The sequence below is a fragment of the Mchenga conophoros genome, linkage group LG19, assembly GCF_057382185.1.
Source record: "Mchenga conophoros isolate Kocher_MC1m ecotype Shallow Benthic linkage group LG19, M_conophoros_male_GT1.1, whole genome shotgun sequence".
NCBI classification, from domain to species: domain Eukaryota; kingdom Metazoa; phylum Chordata; class Actinopteri; order Cichliformes; family Cichlidae; genus Mchenga; species Mchenga conophoros.
In genome coordinates, this window is record NC_140544.1 from 13595481 (window position 1) to 13614847 (window position 19367).

The 19367-nt window shown below is 42.5% G+C and overlaps 1 protein-coding gene across 11 annotated transcripts in view; it reads right to left on the minus strand.

Moving 5' to 3' along the window:
• Positions 1-294: 294 nt before the first annotated feature.
• The window catches only part of bltp1 (bridge-like lipid transfer protein family member 1), a 74105-nt gene continuing 55032 nt past the window's right edge, over positions 295-19367 (minus strand). For 10 of the 11 annotated variants that reach the window (XM_085257844.1, XM_085257855.1, XM_085257854.1 and 7 more), the window contains 20 exons: positions 19048-19263; positions 18661-18841; positions 18387-18576; positions 17864-18025; positions 17629-17768; positions 17224-17419; positions 16590-16790; positions 16264-16440; positions 13756-13893; positions 13039-13284; positions 12762-12915; positions 10894-11051; positions 8743-8932; positions 8061-8278; positions 7436-7687; positions 7096-7299; positions 4539-4733; positions 3360-3494; positions 2564-2729; positions 295-1212 (listed from right to left, as the gene is read on the minus strand). In XM_085257844.1, coding sequence (XP_085113970.1) covers positions 996-1212; positions 2564-2729; positions 3360-3494; positions 4539-4733; positions 7096-7299; positions 7436-7687; positions 8061-8278; positions 8743-8932; positions 10894-11051; positions 12762-12915; positions 13039-13284; positions 13756-13893; positions 16264-16440; positions 16590-16790; positions 17224-17419; positions 17629-17768; positions 17864-18025; positions 18387-18576; positions 18661-18841; positions 19048-19263 — 3736 coding nt within the window. In that variant the 3' untranslated portion in view covers positions 295-995. The remainder of the gene's footprint in view (positions 1213-2563; positions 2730-3359; positions 3495-4538; positions 4734-7095; positions 7300-7435; positions 7688-8060; positions 8279-8742; positions 8933-10893; positions 11052-12761; positions 12916-13038; positions 13285-13755; positions 13894-16263; positions 16441-16589; positions 16791-17223; positions 17420-17628; positions 17769-17863; positions 18026-18386; positions 18577-18660; positions 18842-19047; positions 19264-19367) is intronic. The other variant, XM_085257850.1, reaches the window with a different exon arrangement.

Consider the following 19367-nt stretch of genomic DNA (forward strand, 5'->3'; position numbering starts at 1 on the left):
ATTTTAGAGCTGAGGGATATTTTCCCATGGACTTATATTAAGCTGCCTCATGTGACATTATGTGGACATTGGATGGAGGACACAATGAAAGCTGTTTAACAGGGAATCACTGAGCGATCTGTAGGCCTGGATTACTGGGACATTAGCAATCAGTTTCCCAGCTACCACTCATAACCAGTTGGGGAAAACTCACTTTTTCTCTCAGGACTGGTGGTTGTGATTTACAACAAAACTCCTAAAGCTCATGGAACAGGTAGCCTACCTTTAAGCTGTGTAAAATGAACAGACTCGAGCTTTATTTTTTAAAACTTCATGGCAATAGTTTTATTAAGTTACGAAATCAACACATTTAAGAAATTTAACTATATACATTGGTTCTAATGTGTGGATTAAAAAAAAAGACAAAGAAGCTTGACACATCAAGCTAATACATCATACAGACGCTGAATTTCACATAGTCATAAATAATGATCAAATTATAATTACAAGCTTATATCATCCTCATGAGTGAGGGGATGATTTTAAGAAAAATCTCCCAGGATTTATTTGTTCGTGTCAAGAATGAAGAACACGTCACTGAATTCCTCTTAAATATCGCGAAGCTGCGCTATAAATTACATCAAGCATACCCACCATGTGTTCCATGGGAAACAGAGAAAAAGGCAATGGTTTAAGAAATCATTTCTCATGAACGACTGGTAAGCCTTAAAATAAACTTTGAAGCGGTTTCAGTAAGGTCATTTACAACAGGTAAGAGAGGCAGGGTTTTACCCATAAAGCAATCAAATAATGCTAGCATTTGCTAATTTGTTCAAAATGTACAGAAAACGAAAAACAGCAGTGCAAAACGCTTCAGTCGCAACCCCTAGAGGCAAGCACCACAGTAAACAACTATGCAGGATGCTGGACATCGTAAAGTAGTGGCCTTTTAAATACAGAAAACTAGTGTTGAAACATTTTGCACAGCTCTGATTCCAGTGGCATGACTGAGTTCCTCAGTGTTCTTCTTTGTCTCGGCCTCTCTTTTCCTTTTCGTCTTGCAGAGCGGTGCCCAGCTTCTTGATGAGTACTGACAGCACCTTGTCCAGTGGGTCCATCACACCCCTCTGCAGCCATTTGGGAATTGTAGTCCTGGCATGGTGGAAGCCCAGTTTCTGTAAGATGTAGTCCACGCCAACTGGGTCGATCTTCCGACCCGTCCAGGAGATGAGCCTGAAGGTAGAGGTGAAGTTTAAGCATTGCTAAAGGTGCATGAAAAGACTCCCTGTTGCTGCACATCTCTTTCCATTAAAGGATTTGCTTCTTCCTTTTGAATCTCAGAGGGGAAGCTGTTGCTTTGTACAAAGATATTTCATATAAAGATTCAAAAATATTCTTTTTTTTAAATTAAAATCTTTGTTCTTTCCTGGATTAATGAAGCAAAGTCTTTGTGAAGGGACTAAGATGCTTCATTTATTTAGTGTTTGTGCTGCATTTGTACAAATTCACAAAAGACTAACGATTAGTAATTATGAACTAGCATCTGAAAAAGGCTAAGGGGGTTAATAAGAGATACTGCACTGCAAAGTTATTGCTCATCCTGTACAGGCCATTTGTGAAATTATACCTCTGTTCATTATTTTTTGATAAAGCTTATCGTTAGGGCTGATCGGGTGACCCTTAACCATCCCTTAGTTACGCTGCTACAGGCTCAGGCTGCTGGGAGACTTCCCACTGAGCATTTCTTCTCTACTTCTGCATGTCATTAACTTTGGTCTTCTCTCTCCTGAAGTTTGAGTTTGGTCCTTATTTTTTCCTCTTCTTGCCTGAGCCTGCCTCTGCAGGACATTTCTTCCTGTGATAAAGGAGTTCTTCCTTCCTGCAATCACCTGCAAGTGCCTTCTCAGAGGTCGTCTGTTCGTGAGTCGGGTTCTCTCTATGATACTGTCTTTTTCCTACTGTATTACTGGGGCTATTAATCATACAGCTATAAATTCATTGATGTGAATCTAATTTTTAACTGGCTCCACCTAAACTAGCATCACACATTGCTTCTCACATATAGAAGAGTTACTAATATTAGTAAAAATCGATATATAACATTTAGATAACCAAGCACTGACAGCGCATCTTTCTGTTCATTTCAAAACTTGCATTTTTAATGGGCTAATTGCACTTTTACTTTTTACAACCCGGCTCATTAAATAGCTCATCGGCATCTCTGTGGAATCGAAAATATTCAAAGAGTCTTTACAAGATGATAAAACCCACAAAAATCCAACAAACAGAACAAAATTAGGCCATAATTGGGGCTCAGCTGTTCCACATCTTGGTGAAACGGCACAATCATTTCTTGATGGTTTCCAGCACAAACACTAACTAAACAGAAAATGAAAGCAATTTTTTAAACCTTTGCTGCATTGTTTGTTTTTGTTGGTTTGTGCAATCATGTTTGCTTTGAGAACAAACTCGTAGAAAAAGATGCTTTTTATTTTCTCCTCTAACATTTTTGAGTGAGCTTTAGGACTCCTGCTCATCATGTGAAAGTGTGCGTCTTATAATAACAAACAGATGCTGAGCTGACCTGAGAGTCGGCTCCAGGTGCCAGGTGTTGCACATGAACTCCCTCCAGTCCACCGTGGTGTAGTTGATGCTGTCGTCCTTGTCTTTATCCGCGGAGCTTTCATCGTGCAGGGCGGTGGGGCTCTTCTGGCCGGGCCGAGGTGCGAACATCCGCGGGGCAAAAAGAGCTGAGAACACCGAGGGAGAGAGGCAATCAGGTCTCTGCTTTGAAACGCTCCAGTTTTCTCTTTTAGCACATTCGTGAACAACAACATCAGAGCACAACATAGATGCGTCCTACTTCAATTATTCAGAATGAATCAAACGTGTGAAAATCTGAAGCGCTCGCAGTGCTTCTCTTTCTACTTTGTTGCAGAATCAACAGAACAAAGTCACGGCTGTTTTAATTGTGGTGATGAAAGCGAGGTCGCCGGCATAAAGAGTGCTAATTTGTTCCTTTGTGACGACTTGAAACCCATTAGGATGCTGCGTGCGTCGGGCTCCCTGACCTGGCTGCTGTGTGTGAAAGTAACAGCGTGTCACGCTGCTCCCAAAAATTTGTCCCACAGCACGCGGACAGCTTCACAAGTACAGAGACAGACAGATGTGCTTAATCTTGTGGTCTTCTCCTCCGATGGCTTGATGACTCATATTCTTGACAGACTGTACAATGCTTGGAACTCTGGAGGGTGTTTTTTTCGTGACTAGTTGAGTCATAAATTTGTGGGCAGTTGAAATGAATAAACATTGTTGTTGGGGTTTTTTTTTTCTATTCACTGAAAGACTAACATCGATGAGTAACATGGAAAAAACAAAACCTTTCTCTTTCTCCTTTAGATAGGCCGACACCAGGTCGTGCAGGAACATGATGAGCTCGGCGTCCATGGTGACGCAGATGTGGTCGGTGAACTCTGTCACCACGCTGCACTCCACTTTGGGTTTGCTGCTGGAGTCTGGAACAAATGAAAACACAGAGATTGGATTTGTAAGGTCATATTTAAAAAAACAAACAAAAAAACCCAAGAAAATCAATTTCAGCAAACACATCGATGTAGAGTTAGTACGACCTTTGGTTTCCTACATACTTGAGAATATTATGCAACTCAATGGGATAATCTCCTCGCTCTTATTTTGAAGTTTCCATTGCTGCTGACTGTGTGAGTCCTCGGTGTTACTCAGATTGACTCTTTGTTCTTTGACAAAGAAAATTATGATTTTTTTTTTTTGTGTCAGCATGAATTTGTAAGTAATGTTTTTCAGTAGGGAGTATAATTTGTGTTGTCCAGGCAAAGTGGGAGATATGTCACCATAGCAACTACAAAAACCAGATGTGTAAGAAGCAGCAGGAACCTAAACCTTGGTTGTTTTCCCCTAAAACTAACCTGGGAGGTTTTAATCCTTAATCTCAACCAAGTTTTAATGTCTAAATTGAACCAAGTAATTCATTTAGAATTAATAACTGAGTCGGGTATGAATCCCTCCAACCTCCAAATGTGGATAAGGACAAAAATGAAATACAAATAATAGTACAAATTATGTCCAGAGACACGATGAAATAATTAAGTTCTTGTTCAGAAATACGAATAAACAGATTCGGGCTGCGACTATTAAAAAAAACAAAAACAAAGAAAACACTGCCACAAGACTGCGCTGGTTTTGCTCTGAAATTGCTTTGCAAGCTAGACGGGCACTAACAAGAACCTGCAGCAGGGCGAGAACTGGTTCACGGTCACAGGAATCTGAGGCTCGCGGAGCAAAGCGAAGGGCTGCCGTCACTTCCTGCAGTGCAAGGCGGAGCTGGGATGCAGATGCTCCAAACAAGAGGAGCTGATTATTCGTTGATTTATTAATTTATTTAAGGAAGCGCAGGTAATTTTATAAACACTCCCATACTCCGAGTGTGATCCCAACAGTTCATTTACAGACTTGTGTGAACTAAAACATCACAAAAAGCTCATTCATTAGCAGATTGTTTTTATGGTGTTACTGTCACCTACCCGTTAGAGAAGGTTCATCCGGATCTTGTACGTGAATTGACTTAAAGTCCAGCTGCATTCTGGGTAGTGCAAAGATGGTCTCTGTTTCGTGGTTGTAGCTGGATGTGCTGCGGAAGCTGCTCAGCAGACTGGAGCTCTTGGCAGCCGATCCGCTCTCTTGGTTGTTGGCCTCGACGTTCCTGAGCAAGTTCAGCTCTGCGACAGGAGATAAAACACGTGGGAACTCTTTTCCTGAGTTTAAGGTCACGCTCACGCTCTGCTTTTCCGCTTTGTTAAATGCTATCTCCACCTATTTTACATTTAAGATAAGACGCGGCTGCTGCGCGGTGGAGAGAAGAGAAAATTTCTCCTTTTAGTCTGAGCTGTCTCGAGTGAAGAAAAGGTTAAAGTCTGAAGCAATCTTTTCTTCCCCAGATACCCCCAGTTAACACTTCTAGCCTAGTAAATCAGTTCTGAAGCTACTTAAGGCTACGAAATTCATTTTTTCCTTCCTTTCGGTTTATCTTCTACTAGGTTTACGTCACTGATTAAAGAATACAGGATGTTTGATTTGCAACAGTCCCAAACTGGCTTTCATCAACATTTGAAGTGGTTGCTCTTCCCCCCCTCCCAGCATGCTCGTATGACATTAAAGCAGCATTTGGTCCCATTAATTGATCTTTTTGTTCTCACTCGGTCTCAAGAATCCTAATGTGACCAATGGCTAAAAATGAATTCTGTGCAGCCGAACTTGATGTGAGACTAATCGAGTGAGTATATTCTAAACTTATAGTCCAAGTATGAAGTGAGATTCTCGCTTTGTTTACCTAGACTGTGTTTCCCTGCAGAACTAAAACAGATAAACACAAACACATCAATTCTGTGAGAAAAAGGGTGCGATCCTGGAAAATTCCCGTTTGATTTGGTTCACTCAGAGTGTGAAAGCTTCGTTTTAGAGACACCTGAATGCATTTTTGCACAGAACAATGACTCTGGATTCTGTTCCTCTTTTCTTCTATTGTCGTGACTGAGTTTGGAGGGATCTCTTCTTGGCTACTACAGACAGAAGGCACAATTATATCCAACTGAAAACTGCTCCCATATTCATGGAATAATCAGATTCCAAGGACAGCGTGAGCCAAGTTGATGACAGAGTTGAAGCGGACATATCCTGCACATTTCCAGGTCGTTATTTTAAATCTGGGGGTTTACTGGCATTAATCTGCATGATTTACAGATCCAAATTGATCCGATACTAGAGCTGGGCGATATAAGATGTTATGCTTGATGTTTTTTTCATTTCAGACGATAACGATATCTATCACGATATAAGCCAAATAACTATATTTGTAAGATTTAAATGTGCCGTTGCTCACAAGTAAAATGTGAAATAATCAGCAGCTTGTTTTGATTAAAATATTTATTTCCCATAATAAGTTCAACAGGGTAGATGTACTAAAGAAACATGAGACTTTTTCAGATAAAGGCAAATATTGCAAACTACACAAAAGGCAGCCGCTAAAGCGTTTAAGTTTCAAAATAGAACAAACGAAACAGACTAAATTGTCAATTCCACTTAGAAACAAAATATTAATTCTAAAAATAAATCTTAGTTTGTTTTTACAGAAGAACAGACAAAACTGACTAACTTTTGTCAATATCAAATAAACTGAGAACTAAAAGGAAATTCTCAATCTCTCCTTGTTGTATAGCTGAGCTTTTCAAACAGTTTTAACAGTTACTTTAGTCTGACAAAAGCCGAATGACGAATTAGCGCTTCCAGTCAGAGACTGAGTATGCACCGCTTTATTGTATTTCCAGACTTGCTTTCGGCACATTTACAGTGCACGCTACTCTGTTTTTTGTCAGACTTGAAATAGCCGAAATACCTTCACACTACAGAACTTCTGTGGCTCTTCCGTTCGACAATCTCTCCGGCATTGGAACCATCATCTGTTTTCTCTTCGGTAACCTTCGCTCACGCTCTCGGTTGATTTTTCTGTAGTCGGCACACTCATTTCCTCCATTACCGGGCGGCACGGCGGCTGGCTGCGTCCCAAACAAATACACATGTGCGGCTTGGCACTTGTGCTGTACGTAACAAGTCACGTGACGTGACACTGCGTCTGTGATTGGTTCAGCTCTGCGCTACTTAATTTGGATTGGCTGTTGTTGGGTTTTTTTTGTTTGTTTGTTGTTGTTGTTGTTTTTTTTTTAAAGAGGACAAGAGAGACTAGGTCTATCGCAATAGTTTAACTTTTCTATCGAGGAAAAGTTATTTCGCAACACATATCGTTATCGTTCTATCGCCCAGCTCTATCCGATACTTTAAGTTCAGCCTCAGGCTATTTAAGGTCCCCCATCAGCCCACGCTGACTCTGATTGGACAGCTCCAAAACCAAACCACAGTAATCAGATTCAACTGTTTCCCTGTATTTTCCAATCCCAAATATTTTCTTTTTAAATACGCGTTCAAGCCTTTCGATCCCAAATAAGCGAGCATCAACGGCCCACTGACGAGGCTTTCCACTAAACAAATGGGCACACATGAATGACACAATTTTGCTGAAATGTTTACCTTCGTTTCTCATTGCAGTGACGTAGCTAAACCATTCTTTGACAGTAGCAACACCATGTGGAGGGTTTTCATGTCGCCGTCGTGTGATTTTGGTTATGGTGGCCATTGGGCTTTCGAGAGCACCACACGGCTTCGTGACCATCGTGTTGTGGCCGAGATGGAAATCCAGTGTCTGCACGATGTAGGTAGAGTCGTCTTTTGAGCCTGTGTGTAACAGAAACAATTCATAAAGAGATGCACCTTTATATATTTAGTTTTGATCTGTTCATCAGGACTGAGCATCATCTCGACTGAATAATATTAATATTCACGAGTCCCTAAAAAGAACATTTAGTCTCACCATCCTCCCAGATTTTCTGTGCCTCTGTCCAGAAGGCGATGTTGGGCTCTTCCAGGTGGAACAAGGCCCACGACTTGGAGCGGAAGTTTGGCCCGTGGAAGCAGGCCAGAGTCATGTGATTGCCATGGAGGCTCATCGACCCGCCAAGCTGCACGGCATCCTCAGGCAAGGGCGTCTGGAAGAGGGAGATGTGGCAGCCGGCGATTACCTTCAGCACCCCGGGCCAGTGGCGGTGATGGGCCGCATCCATGTCTGCGTGACAAAGACAGTTAGGAGGGAAAATGAGAAGCAGGCAGACAAATGAATTCTGACTGGAACACGAGGCTTGTTGCTGGCGCTAACAGGATCAGATTTAGTGTGTCATGTTGTTTTTGTCCTTATAAAGCCCTCAATCTTTAAAATGTATGCTGCCTGTTTCGTTACTGATTATCTCATGAGCGAGGCTGATTACATTCAGTTGCTAAACAACCTTTTCAACTATTTGAAAAAGTTGTTTACAAATTAAGCTTATTAGAATTACAAATCATTTCACTTCCTGCAAGCAGCACAGCTTGCTGTGCGCGCCTTATTATGCTACAGACTGTGCTCAACATTCACCCAGCAGTATGGAACGAGGCATGCTTACAAAGCTCTGCAGCTCCTTTGTCAGTGTTGACGACGGGGGTTTTGGGGGGCAGGTAGGGGCCAGGGCCCCAGGTGGAGAGGGCCCGCTTGCTGGTGTCGAATTGCTGAGTGAAAAACTCCTGCAGCTTCATGCCGATCTTGATGAGGTCTGGTGTGGTGGACCGTGAAATGATCACCTGGAAAATGTCCCACTGCAGGTCTCCGTGGATGAAGATCTCACTGGAAGGAGAAAAGATGGGGAGGGAAACGGAGCAGATGAGTGAAAAAGGTTGTTGCAAGAAACAAAGGAAAGGAGAGCAGGCATAAATGGCTCACAGATGAAAGAAAATGGCATATATTCTCGACATAATGTCGTGTAATTTGTGTATTCTTGTGTTCAAACTAGATACAAACACAAACCCTCGAGTCCAGACATAATTTTGTTCGGTCAGCAAATTGTCTGTTTTTCTTCATAACCCGCGATGCTTTGAAATTGTGCTCTCTAGTTAGTGTGCTTTGTGTTTCAACACTTCAGAAACTGAATACAAACCTCTTTGTAGAGAAAACATCTGCATTTCAAAGTACAGAGACATGGAGATGAAATGAAATGAAATGAATAAATGGCACTAAACATGACTCATCTAAAAGTGCTGTATTGATCGTGTTGTGCCGAACAGTGCAGTCACGCTGACATCATACCACACCTTTTCTCTGATAGGCTGGTGTCCACTGTACACAGGTTGACCTTCCACTCATCCTGCAGCTGCAGGTCAGCATTACTAAACACTCCCATTAGGATGCTGGAGCCCATGTAGTCCACTCGCGCCTCTGTGGAGCCCATGGTAATCTGGATCTTGTGGCTGGGCTGCTGGTTTGGATGCTCTGAGATGTGGGCTGCAAACCACACGATAGTAGTTACCAATGAGAGCGCACAAGCAATCCCATACCTCTCAACATCAAAATCAGTGGATTCTAGTAAGTAAGGACTGACTTCTTCTTCTTCTGGTTTACCTGTTTATTGCTGCTGGACCACAACAGCAACGGGGCAACCATACATAGCAGAACTCACACTACACATGGCTGCTTTGTATGGTGTCTGAGCATGATTGCCCTCCTCCACAGCCCTGAAAGCTTAAATTCACAGCTCCACAACCAACAAGGCATATCATCTAAAAATGGTGCTAACCTGTGTTAAGATATTCAACTGGCATTCATGAAAACGCTTTAGGCTTCTGGTAGGTACAAACCACAACTGGTACATGTCAATATGTTTGGTCTAATAATAGTTTTATAAAGTCACACACATCCAGCCACAGCTTCATGGCTTCAGTGTCTTTAAATACATGCTGAGATTGACTGTGAAGCCTCCTCTCAGATAAAAATGGCTCAGCACCTTGTTCTTATGTTTTTAGTCTAAAATACCAAAGTTAAAATGATTCATTTTGCTGTAAATATTCGCTTTTGTGTCTATTTATAAACTATTGAAGGTGAACAGGCGAGAAGGTGACGTGTGCTTCACACACACTGTGGCAGATTTAGTTCATCTAGAGAGGACACCGAGTAGGGACGATTTCAGGCAACAAGTAATTTCTTTAGCTGACTGCATCTCAAGCAGAAGCATCAGTGATCAGTGCTTAGATATTAAACTCAATGAGCAAAGATCTAATATGCAATCACTGATCACTTCATTAGTTACACTTTGCTAGGACTATGTTGGACCCTCAGAGATTTTGGTCCATACTGACATGATGGGCTCATACAGCTGCTTCAGATTTGTCATCTTTACATCCATGATTTCAGTCTCTACATCCCAAAGGTGTTCAAGTTTAGAGTTCAACAAATTTATTGTCAAGTTTAAGAACAAGCTAGAGCTGCATTTTATAACATTTTGTAATATTCTGCTGGATATAGCCATCAGAATATGGGCACAGTGTGGCCACTCAGGCAGGCTGTGTCACTGAAATGATGCTTAGGCTGTATTAAGGGGTCCATGGCATGCCAACAAAATATCCTGCACATCATTACACCAGCAGCCGCAACTGTTGTTTTTAAAGTGGTCGTTTTATGATTTTATCCCAAAATCGAGACTGGTCACACCAGGCAACATTTTCCCAATCGTCTATTGTGCAAAAGTGAATTTTAGTCTCAGTTTATCGTTCTTAACGGAAAGAAGTCGCACCCAGTGTGGTCTTCTGCTGCTGTACTCCATGCGCTTTAAGAATATATGCTCATCTGCACATTTTGATTTTTTAACAAAGCTTATTTGAGATACTGTTGCCTTCCTGTCAGTTTGAAACAGTCTGACTATTCTCCTTTGACCTGTTGAAAGAAATGTTCATCATTCAATATTTTCTCCTTTTTTCAGACCAGCCTTTCTAAACTTCTAAAACACAGTTGTTTAGGAAAATCCCAGCAGATCAGCCTTTTCTGAAATACTCACACCAGGCCGTCTGACACCAACAGCCATGCTCCAGCCACCATCAAAGTCACTTAAATCCCCTTTTTATCCTCATTGTGATGCTCAGGTTCAACTTCAGCAGGTTGCCTTAACTATGTCTGCATGCCTAAATGCACTGAGTTGCTTCCAGCTTCCAAGTGGCTGCTGTATCTATATATTAGCCTATTTAAACATTAAATGTAATATATAAAATAAAATGCATTTTATGCCTATTTAGCAGAGTAAACATTTTTGTATGTGCATAATATTACATTACTGCTCCCAGTGTTTTAAGAACTCTAGCACTGAACTTTGGCTCAGCTCCACATCCACACTTTACACTCTGTTAGAATAAAAGCTGCTAACGAGTTGGAGAAAAACACCAGATGTTTGAAAAGCTGATGCCTTGTTTACTTACAGACCATCTCCAGGGTGTTCACGTCTATATTGCCACCCACCACCCCGCCCTTGGAGTCGAGCTTGGATCGGCCGAGGCCGACAGACATGCTGATCTCTCGGTCTCGGTTGCTTCCGACAGAAAGTCGGCCCTGACTTTTCAGCCCGCTGGTCGTCCAGCTGCAGGGACAAACAACTGTGAGCGCTCCTGAAATGCTGCTGAATAATGTAGAAGGCTTCTGTATGAAACATAAATGACTCATCACAAGAAGTTTCCAAGGAATAAACACAGGTAACAGAGGAAGAAACGAACAGCCAGTTCTGAGCGCTAAACCCATTTTCACAAGTCAACATGTCAACTGTGTTTTCTAACGTGTCGTTGTGCGTTTCACCTTCATCAGTTTGATGTGTTATTGCCTTTTTGCTTATATCCAAGTGCAGCTATTTTGACAATACAATTCTCGCTTTAAATCCAGGCTGCACCCTTGCATAAAAGTTTTTATGAAGGAAGAATATCCTGAGCTCATAAATGATTTAATTAGAGCTGGAGAAGTGTACTGTCTTGCCTTGGTGAGAAAGAAGCAGAAGGTGTGTGTTGTTTGTGGAGCCCACACACTTCCACTGTGGAAGAGGGTTATTTTTTTAACTTTATGGAGACCCAGAGCTCATAAAACAGTACAGCCTTAGTTATGAGGGTGCTGTGTTTGCCACCGCTTCAGCATCATTTTCTGCACTTCAGCCTCAACCGTAGAGATCAGGGGTGTACTGACACCATATTGTGGTGAACGGTAAAATCCAGCAGTGCAGTAGAGTTAAACTGAACCCATAAGAGTGGACGATAAAGGGTGATAAGAAGTGCAGGAGAAGCACCCCAGAGGCATCTGTACACCAGTTTAACAGCTGTTTACTGCAGTAAAAAGGTAAATAAACAATGTTGGCTATGTTTTATTTAGACAGTAACATTCTTAAGTTAAATTTATAACTTTAGTTTTGCTTTTAGAGCTACAATGCATGATGAAGAGTGTTTTCCAGTCAGTAATTTACTGTTCAAGCGTGGAATCTTTCACTTAAGTCATTATCTTACACTAGCAAAAATTGCTACAATTAGATCAGCATGCGAGCAAAAAACTTAAGGATTCAGACCAATCTATAAGAGAGCTTCCAATAGCTTTTCTCCTCTTGGATCTTAATGATACCATAATAGGAAAGGATAATATAATGTGGACATCTCAGGCTCTCAGGAGGGAACTAAATCAGCTGGTTTCAAACCACATATGAACTGAGGGACTGCAACAGGGCCGGGTATAAGATAACTAAGGATTATATTGAAAGCAACTTTAAGTGTAAGGCTGGTTTCAATGATTGCATCACCTGTTAGGATACTAAAGAAAATACAGACCCTTGTAGTTGTAAATAGGCCTGATTTTGTCTGATGTGTGGCTGTGAAAATGCCTGGCTTTTCTGAGGCACTTATATGTTGTTGGCAATTGATTCTTGTTGAGATGAGATGAGAGTCTGTTGTAGCCATCGACAAGCGTTAAAGTGGGGCAGCCAAAAAATATACTTTGATTGAAAATCATGAGATACTTTCAGATGAAAGATTTTTATCTCTCATCCATTTAATTAGTGTTTTTCTTCCTTTAGTGCATAATCCCCCTGCTAATTCATTTTTAATGATATTTTGTGTTTGTTTTCCTAAAGTTTCTTTTATGTTCTTTTGATTTTAATGTTTTTTTTTTCATGATTTGTGAAACTGGACAAGTGTGGCCAAGATATTCTATAAATGAAAATATAGTCAATAATTTTAAATCGCTTCTGTGTTTGAGTTACCAGAGTAACCATTAAATCCTAATTATTAGCACGTGTTTGCACAGCGTTGGATGCACTTACGTATTGTTTCCCATCACGTTGCTCATGTTCATTTGGACGGTGAGCAGCTTTAGGTTGATGGCAAACACCACCAGCGTCTCCCACGGCGACCCCTGCTGACCTGCTGCCTTCCCATTTTTACCAAATGAAGGAGTCGATGTTTTTGTGACTGAATCTAAAAAACAATGAAAAAAAAATAGGAAAAAATTAATTGCAGTTATTTTTTCTTCCTTATCTGGATTTTTGGGTGTGAAGATTCGTACTCCGGTAACAAAAGGCATTTAATGTTCCCCGTTACCTCTCCTTGGAGCGGAGGAGTCAGAGACGCTCCTGGTGCGACCAGGTGCAGGGGACTTGAGGTGCCCCAGGCTGCCTGGGGACATGTTGCTTCCGGTGGAGTGCTCCGAAAAGACATTGGGGGACTGGGGCACGTGCTGCGTCCCGGTGCTGCCGTCCCACGTTCTCCAGTAAGCTTTCCGGCTGGACTCGGGGGACAGGTGATGGGTGACGTTTTCAGCTGAGTCAGGAGTGGCGGGGCCGGAAGCTGGAGCGAAGTAAAGGTTCGAAGAGGTAAGTAAAGGACACCTTTGTAAATGTCAACGTAAAGTGACTGCAGGAAATGTTTGCTAAAGGACTGCCAGTGAGACAGGATATTAAAAATGAAAAAAGGCTAAATGCACAGAGGTTAGCAGGTGGATGTTGGTGCTCATATCAGAATTTTTGGGGAGAAATGTTCACTCATTTCTGCACCGAGTTAAAGATTTTGTTTTTAGAAACCCATCTGAGAGGCAGTGCAGAGATTTATATAGAAGCCAACAATATCTCGCTTTAGTAAAAGCACATCAGTTTGTTGATCATTTCAAATAAAGATCAGCACTGACAGAAGCCTGGAAAAGCTCACTGTTCCCTGTGTCAGATGCCACATAAAAGCTGAAATTCTACAACAACTTAAAAGCCGGCAACGTAAACAACACACGGCCATCACAACACCCGAGTGCAACCGCTGAGCACTCACGTGGGAGGTTGATGGTTTGGTCCCCCAGGAAGAGGCGTCTGGCGATACTTCGACGATACCAGGCTCTCGGGAAGGCCAGGATCTCGCTCAGTCTTCTCATGTCGTACTTGAAGGAAGCCGAGCCGATGTCACACACAGCTGACGGAAGAATATCACATTAGTGAGCATGTGAAAGACTTCTTTATAAGACTGCACAGGATAAGGCCACAGTTCTAAAAGCTACAGGGGGAAAAGTATGCACTTACTCTCACAGATTGGAAAGACGTATTCTTCAGTCTCATTTATGTGCTTGTAAAATGTCCCATTCAGCAGCTCAAGCACTCACTGTGAGATGCCTATTTCAAACCCTGCGTTAGAGCTCTTGATGTTCCCACTCTCTTTTTACAGTGTGGCTAACCGTTTTGGAGTGTTTCTTTTTGAACACGCAGGCTCTCCAGGATCGGTGCCTACACTCACCATACATCCTGCCTTTCTGCTGCTTCTGGCCCGCCTCTGAATGACTGGACTGGTGCCCAGGCCTGTGCACCAGCCCTTCCAATACCTGCTCTGAAAAGTGGCTGTGATCTGTCAGTCAGGGAGGCTGATTTGGTATGAGCAGCTCGTCATTGTCTCTCTTTTTATTAACTTGCTTGTCAGCAGTTTGTGCTTCCAGATGCTCATTTTCTCTTTACTAGTTTGCAGACACCTTATCGTGCATACCTGCAGCTGCATGTTGCAAAGGTGGTGCACTGGAGACCGGACAGGGTTTGTTGAATAACTTTATTGTAAAGTGACACTCGGGTTTTAAGGTTGCTTGTTCTAACTGTTTGGGTTTAATCTGGCTGTTTAATGGCGTAAAGCTCTTTCGCTATTTTTCCAATTTTCTTTTTAATCAGTTGGTAAATTTTAAATGGAATTCAAGTTCGGAGCCCTTTATTTCTTTGTTCTGACGAGCACCATTTGCCCATGGCTCTTTCACCACTTCTTTTGTTACTTTGTGCTTTGCTTGGCTTCACTGTTTGTATTCATCACTTTCATAAAAAGATAACATTTTTGCCTTCAGCTGTTTCCATCTGGTTGTTTGTGTTACTGCAGTTACCCTCCGATGAGCTGGGGTCACAACAGCCTGCTTCTGTGCTGGAGTACATTCCCACGGTGCTGCTGATATGATTGAGTACTCAACACAGAGTTTCATATCCCTTAAAGATGATTCTCTGAAAGGGTTCGCATCTGTTGTACGTCACTTCCACTTCATATACTCTGGCTGTATTTCTGACTGCTTTACAGAGAGAAAGAAAGGGGCAAGCTTCTCGATTCCCACTTTTAGTGAACATGAAATATTTAGCACTATGCAGGAGTTCCAAAAAAACACAACGTTGTGAAAGTTCCTGCTGAGCTGGGACAACTTTGAGACAGTTCACAGAAAGGATGGCCAACAAAAACACTGAGTCCCAGTCTTGTTAAGCACATCTGCCCAGGACTCCTCAGGCTGTGCGTGCTGACACATGCAACCGGATTTATTCCAGTTAACTAAAATTCTTTGCCTTACGCCTATTTTCAGAATTTAATTTAGGTTTAGTTAACCCTTCTAAAAAACTGCAGCTGCTTACCAAATGTCACCCCCAACTGCATGATTGATGTTTTACCTTAAAAGCAATTTAAGTGATGTACTTAAAAGCTGATTTATGGTCCGCGTCAGTGTTCATTTCCCTACCACTCTCCCTGTGCACAGAGAAGGATTGTGGGAATTTTAACCAGCGGATTAGCAACACTGACTCGCTTGTGCGTCATCCTCTAACAAGCCAACACTGTGACGTAGAAGAAAAGGTGATGGGCTGAAAATCGGGGCTTAAAAATTAACAAAAAAAAAAAAAAGAAGCACTGATGAAAAGCAGAGTGCAAAGAGTGAATCATTTTTAAACACACAGCAAAACCAGTTCTATATATACACCATAACTAAGCTAAAGGACTGACAACAGCACAAACCTCAGCTTTAGCAGTGTTCAGTTCCAGTAGTTCAACATACAGTATATTTGACAGTCCCCCCACGTTAGCAGACGACAGATACAACATGAAGATATGGATCTTCAAAGCTCTGCGTGGTTCAGTATCAAAGCAGAATCAACACAGCACCATGCTGGAGCAAAGTCCTTCAAGAAGCAGGCCTCACGACTCAGCAGCCATCTTAAAATGGCTCAGTGTATTTATGTGGGCAGTCATGAGAACATAAAAATGCTGAAAATAATCACAAGTCAAATCAGCTTTTGATAATTCTGCCCTAAAATCCATTTTTAACAAGTCCCCCCCTGAACATTGCACTTTGACAAACACCTTCCTTTGCTGTTGCAAACTCTTCTATAAACCCAAAAATAAACTGACAACTTTTTACTTTGTATAACTTTGTGCTGCATAACAGAAAGCATATATTTGATAAATATACCTAAACTTTTGCAGGAATTGTGTCAACTTCCCAATATTGTTATTATCTGTCTAATGGACAGGTGTTTTTCTCTGGAGACGACCGTGTACCTGAGATGTTGATGAGGGTGGTGTCCATTTTACCCCCTTTAGGAGGAATAAAGCTCTCAATGAAAGTGGGGCCTCCTGTTCGCCTCATCCTCGATAAGCTGACCTTCACAAACTCCAGGTTGATGCTCAGAGAGTCTTTCCTTCCTGTCACTGAAGTCGACTCCTCATCCACGGTACCTTCGGGAGGGGGAGGAGATATGGGTGATGGGATCAGCTGGCATGTAATTGTTTTACATCAATCCTATCTACAAGAGGTGCATTTATTAGTGGATAAAATGCAGTCCTGTATCTTTAACAGATAAGAATAACACAAATGTTTAGCATACCTAACGGCCCTTGGCCCGGAGGCAACCCCGTGACTGCAGATTTCTGCTTTCCGGCGCCGTAGGGGTGGAAGACGTAGAGGGAGAAGTCAGACATGCAGGCTGTAAAGCTGAGGCCCGAGGAGTTACTCGGGGGCCCGGTGAGGTCGGACTGGCTGCTGCTGTGACGGCTTCTGCCCAGAGGGCTCCCCAACAACGGAGATGCTGGAAGGGGGCAGGAGAGACAAAAGAAATCATCCAGTCACACACTCATTAACAGCACTATACACTTGTGATATATATAAGTCTAACATCCTCTAATGCATTAGCACTAACACAATTTCAGGATGGAAAGGAGTGAGCTACCAGCTATCAAACCTGTGCATTTAGTGACTCACAGATTTCCAAGACCTGAGATGCATCTTAACATGCATCATCTGGCATAAAGACAGACTGGAGAGAAGAGTAATGAATGCAGGAGAACAGGCTGCGAGCAACATTAACTCACACAGGGCTCAGACATGCCATGGAGTGGCAGCTAATAGATATTCTCACGGTGTGCGAAAGACTTTAAAAGACTGTTTCGTTCACGTATCTCTGCACACATTAGAGCGCCATTATTCTGCCAAAATAAACGGGGAAGTCATGCTCTAGATACCTTTGCTGGGAGGTGGTTTGGGGATATGCTGCCCGGGTGGAGTTGAGGAGGGCTGGTGTGACCCGTCTGTCACATGGGCTCCTGTCGGGGTCTCCAGTTCTCCACGGTTAGAGGAGAAGACCAGGTCTAACGAGGGCAGTTTGAGCATACACTCCACCCTGGACATTGGCAGGCAGCTGAAGCGGATCTGAGAGGGCTGGAAACAGAAGACAGTAGATGTTTTCATACACTAAAATTCTCATTTTAGTGTAAATTTATGACTTGTAATTGTTATTTGTCATAATACTTTCCTTGTGCTTTTAGTTTTTTCTTACATGTAACACATTAATTATTATTTATATAAACAGTCGACTTAAATTCCAAAGCAGCTCTGAAGAAATTGCACGAATGACAGCTCATCAGTACCTGGACTCTGACGTAGACAACCACATCCACGGGGAAGGAGGAGTATGCCGACGTTGAAGAGGAAACCAGGGAGGTGGTCGATTCCTCGAGCTGTTCCACTGTATCAAACTGACCCATGTCTTCCTCCTGGGATGCCACAGCTGATGGAAAGGCATCAGAAGAAGTTTACTATGAATATCAAGACACACAATTCCTCCAAGAACACTGTCCCAAAGGACTGGTTTTAAAAACACACCTGTGTAGTTCCTGTCCACTGGAGTGATAGGAATTGTCTCAAGTGCTTTTTCCAGAAAGTCCAGCAGACAGGGGCTGATCACCATCTCCTCTGGCAGGGTCTGGAGGGCCACCCAGGCATACAGCTTGGCCGTCTTTACCCCTCCACTGCTCTTACCTTTAGCTGCAAAGACACATGAAAGTTAAAGTCATCTCCACACTCTAACAGCACTTTCAGAAGTTTGTTTCTTGAACTTCAAATAAACTGGAATCATATTAACAGAGGTTCTTTTAAACTGTCTTTTTGAGTCTCTCCCTCTGTGGGGCGCATCAATATGCATGAACCCGTTTGATCAAAGGGTGCCCCTCTAGATCCATGCCTTTAAAAAAATAAAAAAATAAAAAGGGATGGAATCGCATGCATTTGATTTGGACGGTCCACGTGTAGATTTAAATCATCGGATCAAAGAGGCGTGGCACTCTAGTGTCGGCGGCGATTATGGATGGTAGAAGGGCATGCAATTAAATGAGGGAATGCTCAGTACCTGATGGAATAGGTGGGGGCGGGGGAGGTAGGAGCGAGTTAGTCTTGCTTTGGACAGCATTGGGAGGATTTGGAGGGCCGCTATCTTTCATACCATACAGCTTTGACTCTTTGGAGAGAGTGCGAGGGAGAGAGGATCCACGCGAGGCGTTGGGTGACTCCGTCTTCAGGGTCTTTGAGTTGTAGTGCAACTGCAGGGAAAAATAAAGGAAAAAATAATTATTTAAAGCACAAAAGAAACCCTTGGCAGTTTGGATGATGTAGGAGAATCTGACCTTCACGTCCACTCCTGGAATGTAGAAAACTGTAGTCTCCAAGTCATTGGATTTGGTCGGCAGAGTGGAGGGACACTTCTTTCCAGCTAGGAGATGGCTGGAAGAGGGGTAGTTGGGCTGGAGCTTCTTCTTCTTGGGAGGAGATTCTTGGTCCAGGTTTCGGAGGCTGCGCTCACAGCTCCTATAAAACCCAAATTACTGATCTGAATATAGAATGTCTCATTTCTTCTGTCCAGTGAGGATAAATCATCACAGCTGTTCAGGTACTTCTGCTAATATAGAGTCTGATTTAATCTACGCTTAATACTACATTTGGGAGGAAATGTGAGACCAACTTTAAATAGGAGTTTGCATTTCCCAGATTGAGAAATGAACTTTTTACTGCACCTCCTCAAAGAAACATCCTCGTGCTCGGGCTGTTGAGTAGTAGGGTGAAGGACGCACTTCCCGCTGTCGATTTCCACACGGACATCCAGCTCAAAGTCGATGTTTCTTTCCGTCGTTGGGCCACTGAAGCTGCGGTTGGCAGGAGTGCCTGGCCAGCGCTCACTGAACAACTGACTCACAGCAGAAAAGCCCGAGGACTTTCTCTGAGACGTTTGGCTGAGAATCAGGGAGGACAGCACCGTTTAGTGAATGCTGAAAATTGAAAAGCTTTTCTTTTTTAGACAAAAAAGAAATTAATGGCGCTTTCTTTTCCTAACTGT